Here is a 6,713-nt window from a genome sequence, read left to right on the forward strand (position 1 = left end):
GCGGGAGAGACGATCGGCCTACAGTACACTTGATAAGGCATACGAGCAACCCCTTCCCACCACCACCACCACCACCCCCGGTGACTTGTCCAAGGTACTTCTGGAGAAAAGGCAAGAAACGAGTGATTGTGTGGCCTACCGGCTTCTCCTGCGTAGAGAGGTCAATCAATAACAGGTCGGCTCTGGCCTCGCGCACGTGTAAGCGGGTGGGTTGGAGCCCCAACTGCCCGAAGGTCCGAGAGTCTCAGCTTTTCTGGCTTCCTTCCCTTTGTGACACTTGATTCTCGGCCACCGACACCCCGCATTGTGCGCCCACACAGGACACGCCTGGGCCGGAGCCTGCTGGGGGAGAGCCCGTGAGCGGACGACAGACTGCCCAGGGTGGCTCTTTTGTGCTGAGGCGCAGGCCTCCGGCAGAAGCCCGCCGCAAAAAACAGTTCCTGCCTCCTTTCGTCACTGAGGCAAGAAGGAGCTCGCTAGCGAACCGCCCGTGGGCCTGTGGTGCAAAACCGGCGGCAAGTGGGGGGGCCCAATCCACCAAGGCGTGGTTAGTTCCCTTCCCCTGCTTCAGAAGCACAGGTGGCTGCACCCAACTCCCATGGAGTGCTCCGAGGGGCTGCCGGGCACGGGCGGCCTGTGGGGCGTGGTGTCCGTCCCCGTCTGTCGGATCCAGGGATCTGCGACTGGGTCCGGGCAGAGTCCACCTGCCGTTATAGAATCACACAGCTGTTCTTCTCCTTCTCCTTCTCCTTCTCTTTCTCCTTCTCCCGGGGCTCTTTGCGCTTCCGCTCGCTGCCCACAGATTGTCTTCCTGTCGTTGGCGAGGCAGCTCCCGGCACCTGCTGGGAAAGAGAGAACGGCTGGTCTGAATAATCCTTCGGCTTGGCAACAGCAACACAACCGCAGGGACTGGCCACGCTGTGCCAAACAAACTGCTGAAGTTGGGGGGGGGGAGAGGCCACAGGTGATGACTGCGCTCTATCAGAATCCCTTCCAGCCTGGCGCCAGAGTATGCTGAAGACAGCAACGGCCAGGATGGAGGCCTTCTGATCCGTGTTCCCTCTCAGATGAGTGAGTGTGAGCTAGCCCACAGTTTCTTAGACTCCGGCTCGCACATTTTTGTCTCAGCTCGGGAAGGATGGGGCTCCAGAGCAAACTAATTTTATGCCACAGCCAAATCACTGGCTCACAACCTTAATGCCAGGAGCTCACAAAGGAGAATTTTTGCTCAGAGGACTCCACAGCTTAGAGGGAGGCATTGCTTCTGATGTACAGCTGCTGGCAGCCTGCAGGTTTAACCCAAGATATTAATCGTATCTAGAACCACACACGCACACACACAAAAACAACCCAGGTGGTAGATCCAGTCCTTACCAAAAGCTCCCTGAACGTTCCTACTAAGCTTCATTTCCTTTTTGAAAATTTTCCTACACTGCCGCTTCCCACCAGACACATCCCCCCCCCCCCAGCACCTCTTGTCTGCTGCACCTTAAGGGGGCATGGGATGGCTGCGGCGGCTTGGGGGCAGGGCAGGGCCGAGTCCATGTCATCAGTTGAACTCGATAGGAGGAGTCCAAGTAGTCCAAGTAGTCATAACATTTTCCAAACAGCCTTTGCAAAGACGCCCGTTCTAGATACTTGGAAGATGCGTTTCCTTCGACTTCTTCAGTTTTGCCAGTTGTGTAGGTGGAACCTGATTCCAACCATTTCAACAGACCACAAGGCTCATAGTGTAAGAAGCGAACCGTAGGTTCCACTTATGGTTTGGCAATCTTTGATGGTGTTTTCTACTAGTGGAATTTGTATATTTGGGACTTCTGTGACGCTAGTCTTTTTCCCTTGGGTTGTTTTTTTTTTTGATTTCTCAAGAGGAGGCAGGCAGCGACAGACCACCTCTGGACACCTCTTGCCTTGAAGTACGAGGGCCTGCGACCTGGGGGCCCCCCTTTCCACCACCACTTTCTCAGGAATTTACTGGGTGCCTTCTGGAAAGGACCCCTTGCTCAGCGTGGTTCTTCCGGAACAGAAAGCACGTCTCTTGCTTGATGAAGCTGCGGGTGCTTCCGCGAGAGGACCGCGCGCAGGGAAAGACTGAACGGGAAGCTTCCAGCTGCCTTGAACCCAGGCCACACAACGGCGGGCAGGCACCAGAATGCTAACACTGGATGCAGGCAGGCTCCATAGAAGTTGGCCTTCCCTTCAACCCCCGGCTTCCCCGGCCCGGACCCCTGCCCAGCTCCTTCTGCAGCCCCCGAAGTTCTGCCGCCTCCCCTCTCCTCCTCCGGCAGGCTAGAGAACCAGGGGACCCAGCTTCTCCCATCGGCCGAGGGGTGCCGTCCGGGCCCCCTACTTGCATGGTGACAGACAGGACCCGGCAGTGGCTGTGCCCTCCACACCCCACCTCCGTCACGGGATGGCGCTGCCTCAAAACACTCCCGAGCCACCATCACCGCAACCTCTGCAGGAGCCCCCGGCCATCGTCTGACACGTTCTGACTTGCGGCTGAACAAACACGCCCGGGTCTGGAGAACGGGACGGCATCAGGGAGCCCCCCTCCCCCACCCACCCACCCAGCAGGCATACCTGGAGTTGAGCCGCCGCCGCGACCGCCGCTTGCTCTTGTTCCTGGTAGAACTGGGAGGCCTGCCTGTCCTCCTCTTCCTGGAGCTTCTTGGCCAGCTCGAGGTCGCTGATCCCTTCCGGGATCTGCTCCCAGGGAATGTCCTGGCTTTGCTGCTCTTGTTGCAGGGACAAGGCCATCAGGTAGTCCTAGGAGGAGGCACAGCTCGCGTCACTGAAGGCCCCCCTTCCCCCACGAGACCCAGCCACGGGAGAGCTGCCCGGGGGAACTCTCCTCGCCCTCTCACCGCACAGCAAACGGGGCGCCCTGGTGGTAGGCCTTAGTCACAGGACGTTAGAGTCGGAAGGGGCCTTGCAGGTCGTCAAGTCCAGCCCCCCTCTGCACTCTGCAGGAGCAGAGCCGGAAGACAGCCCTACAACACACCCGGAAGAGGGTCGTCCAGCCTCCGCTTGGAAACGTCCACCACCTCCCGAGGCAATCTGTTCCGCTGCTCAACCACTCTGACAGTCAGGAAGTTTCTCCTGATAGATCTGCTCCATCTTCTACATGACGGCCCTTCAGATATCTGAAGACGGCCATCCTGTCCCCTCTAAGCCTTCTCTTTCCCAGGCTAAACAAACCCAACTCTTTCAGCCTTTCCTCATGTCTTACCCAAGCACGGCAACAGCTTTGCTGAAACCAGGACGGAGTCTATCTGCTCAGGAGCCACGCTGGGTCAGACCAAAGGACCCTCAAGCCTGGCATTCCGTGAGCCCCGTGGCCTCCCAGAAGCCCACAAGCAGGACGGCTGCAACCGCGTCCTCCTCCCCGTGGCACCCCAGCCAAGAGGCAGACTGCCCTTGTGGCTGGAGGGAGCAGATGTCCACCAGGATGACGAGCCACTGACAGCCCCTTCCAAGAGGGGGGCCATGGCCACACCCTGGGGCAGAGAGTTCCACACTTTAACTAGGTGCTTCATTTCTACTGAGCCTCTCTCCCCGGTGGGAGCCCAAGGCAGTCGAACGTTCTCTTCTCCGTCGTAATCCTCACCACAACCCCGTGAAGTAGATTGAGCGGAGAGTGGCAGCAGGCATGTTGACAGGAACAGGCGCCTGAGGGCAGTGTTCCCTCTAAGCTGAGTCAGTGTGAGTTGGCTCAGTTTTTTAGCCTCCAGCTCACAGATTTCTGTCTCAGCTCAGGAAGGAGGGGCTCCAGAGCAAACTAATTAACACAGTAGCCAAATCGCTGGCTCACAGTTTTAATGCCAGGAGCTCACAAAGGGGAATTCTGGCTCACAAGAAGACTCCACAGCGTAGAGGGAGGCATCGCCTGAGGGCATAGGATGGATCCTGTGCAAGCTGGCTGACTCTCCTCTACCTGCCCCTCCACGTTTGGCGAGGAGTGGGTTCACAGGGTCCGAGGTACAACCCCCCCCCCCCCAAAAAAACGAAGACATCTCCAGGAAAGGGATTTCTGCAGAAATGACAAGCGGTAGAGAAGAGCCAGTCAAAGATCCCTGCGGGTTAGGCCGTTCTGCCGCCTCATGAACCAAACCGGCCTGTGTCCCATGAACGGGGCACGCCGAGAAAACACAGCTAAGATGAACCGTGGTTTCTAGACCACCTTCAAGCCATGGGTTCAGATCCTGCTGGACAGAGCCTAGTGAACGACAGCAGGAGGGTCTGCGCTCAGCCAGTCACTCAAACCACGTATTTTCATTAAGCCACGGCGTCACACACCCACCTGAACAGAACCTACTGGGCTTAGCTTAATGGTTCTGCTTCCAGAGGAAAAGGAGGGGGGAAGAGAAGAGGAAACCATCACGTTCCGTCCCAGATGCTGAACCACGGAAGCTGAGCAGGGGCAACTGGCGAGTACTGGAACGGGAGACCTCCCTGGGATACCAGAGGCGGCGGGGGGGGGGGGGGGGGCCTTTTTCCACCTCTCCGAATATCCTCCAGGCCCCCACTAGGGGTCAGTCACCAGAGCTTGCCACGACTTCCAAGTGCACGCGCGCACACCAAGGACTGAGCAACACACACACACACATAAAACTACAAAAAAAACCCCAAACCCAGATGCTGAACTGGCAGAGACACTGGACAACATCCCAAGTTTTACCTGGTCAATCTGATCCTGCTGCCCCCGGTATACAGTCTCCGGATCCGATGGAGGTCGCAGGTGGAATTCCGAGTCACAGAAATTCCCATCCCCGTCCACGTTGTGTAAACTTTCCCAAACAACTTTCTCTTCTGTGAGGAAACCCTGATCTGTCACCAAAAGGTAAAGCTGACCCTACGTGGAAAGAGAGAGTTTTGTTCTTTTAAAACAGCTGGGAATTACTTTGGAGACAAATCCCGTGGTCAGCAGAGCCAGTGAGTGCTAGGAAGTCAGTGGGGGTGTCCTGGGCTCCAGAAGCCCAGCTAGCCCCTCTCGACGCTGGGAATGCGCTTCTGCTGCGGAGACGTGCCACGTGGACATCAAGCCACGTGCAGGAACTCCGGGGAAGGCCCTTACAGCAGAACGGAGCTACTTGGGTGACTTAAAGGGCTGGCTGTTTCACAGTCCTGACCCTGCAAAATTTCACATTTCCACTCTGAAAGCCACCAAAGCATTACACTTGAAGTCCCACCAACAAAACAATGAACAGTCAGCAATACAGACTTGATACCAGTAACACAGTTAAGGACTGTTAAAAATCTGGGTGAGGAGGACAGATGTCACCAGACACATCAGTGACGGGGGAAGGAGTTCCAGCACTGGGCTTCTCTTCCCCAGGAGTCTCTGCATGGGTCTGGCAAAGGTTCCAGGGACATGGAACCGGCAGAGGACACGATTGTGAACGGGCCACTTAAGCCACCGAATAACTCATCGGCCACACATTTCGGGACAAGAGTCTTATGAGATAGATCAACAAGAAGCCGGGCCTTTAGGCTCAAAGCACTGAAATATACATGCACTTACAACTCTTAAGCATATACAGAAATCCGTTCAAGGAAAACATTTTAAAGACAGAGGAGGGAGAACACCAGCGGAGGAATCATTCGCTGGTCCTCCAGGGCCTGGTTCAGCCAGATAACCGTCAGAACGGAACCACGCAAAGAAGCCACGCGACTTTCTAGGCAGGGTTGAGACCCTGTCATCCCCCTCTGTCTCGGGAGCAGGCCTCGGGCCTCTGAGCATCAAATCAACCCACAGACTCTGACATGACAAAAACTGTTTATAGCCAGATACCTTATGTTTGGTCATGGTGCTAAAGTGGTTGTTTCTAAAGAACACACATAGCTCTCCTTCTTGAACTGTGGAAGTTAACTCACATAATCCGTGGTAGGTCAACTGAGTGGCTGTGTTGTTTAGAAACTGCTCTGCCACAATGCCTGCGGAGACAAAAAACACAGGGTCTGCACCCACAGGACACCACGATGGAGGCCACGCTAGGTTTCATTAGACGACGTGGAATGCCCAGTGCCGTGGCCTGGATGACCCACACTAACCCAACCTCAGCAGATCTCGGAAGCTAAGGGGGGTCGGCCCTGGCAAGTCCTTGGACAGGAGACCTCCAAGGAATACCAGGGCCGGGAGGCAGACTGAGGCAGTGGCAAAACCACCTCTGCTCATCTCTTGCCTTGAGAACCCTACGGGGTCGCCATATGGAGTAGAGATCCATCAGTGGCTATTAGCCACAAGGTATAGATAGGGACTCCGGGGCAAGTGATGCTCTGTCATCTTGGTGCTTGGGGGGGGTCAACAGTGGGAGGGCTCCTAGTGTCCTGGCCCCACCGCTGGACCTCCTGAGGGCACCTGGTATTTTTGGCCACTGTGTGACACAGAGTGTGTTGGACTGGATGGGCCTTTGGCCTGATCCAACATTGGCTTCTCTTATGTTCTTATGTTAAGTCTGCTGCCACCTCACGGCGCCTTCCACTACCACCAAACTCCCACTGGGCAAATCTACGACACAGCGAGGTTGCCACACCAGACGCCGTTGACAGAAGGGGTGGGAAGGCCCAAGTGGCAGCAAGAGCAGGGAGAAGACAATCCCAAAATTATACGAGGACGCTGCTCTCTGGTAAAACTAAAGGAACTGATGTACAAACTACTTGGGATTTGGCGTGTCGATCCAAGTGAGCATGACTGGAGGAAGAGGAAGAGC

General features: G+C 56.1%; 1 protein-coding gene across 1 annotated transcript in view; it reads right to left on the reverse strand.

Moving 5' to 3' along the window:
• The window catches only part of FAM63B (family with sequence similarity 63 member B), a 10,218-nt gene continuing 3,505 nt past the window's right edge, over positions 1-6,713 (reverse strand). Inside the window, exons 5-8 of the mRNA XM_015407827.1 lie at positions 5,795-5,937; positions 4,682-4,855; positions 2,584-2,769; positions 1-839 (exon numbers count right to left, since the gene is read on the reverse strand). Coding sequence (XP_015263313.1) covers positions 711-839; positions 2,584-2,769; positions 4,682-4,855; positions 5,795-5,937 — 632 coding nt within the window. The 3' untranslated portion in view covers positions 1-710. The remainder of the gene's footprint in view (positions 840-2,583; positions 2,770-4,681; positions 4,856-5,794; positions 5,938-6,713) is intronic.

This window comes from Gekko japonicus, unplaced genomic scaffold (genome assembly GCF_001447785.1).
Source record: "Gekko japonicus isolate JY-2015 unplaced genomic scaffold, Gekko_japonicus_V1.1 scaffold3221, whole genome shotgun sequence".
NCBI lineage: Eukaryota > Metazoa > Chordata > Lepidosauria > Squamata > Gekkonidae > Gekko > Gekko japonicus.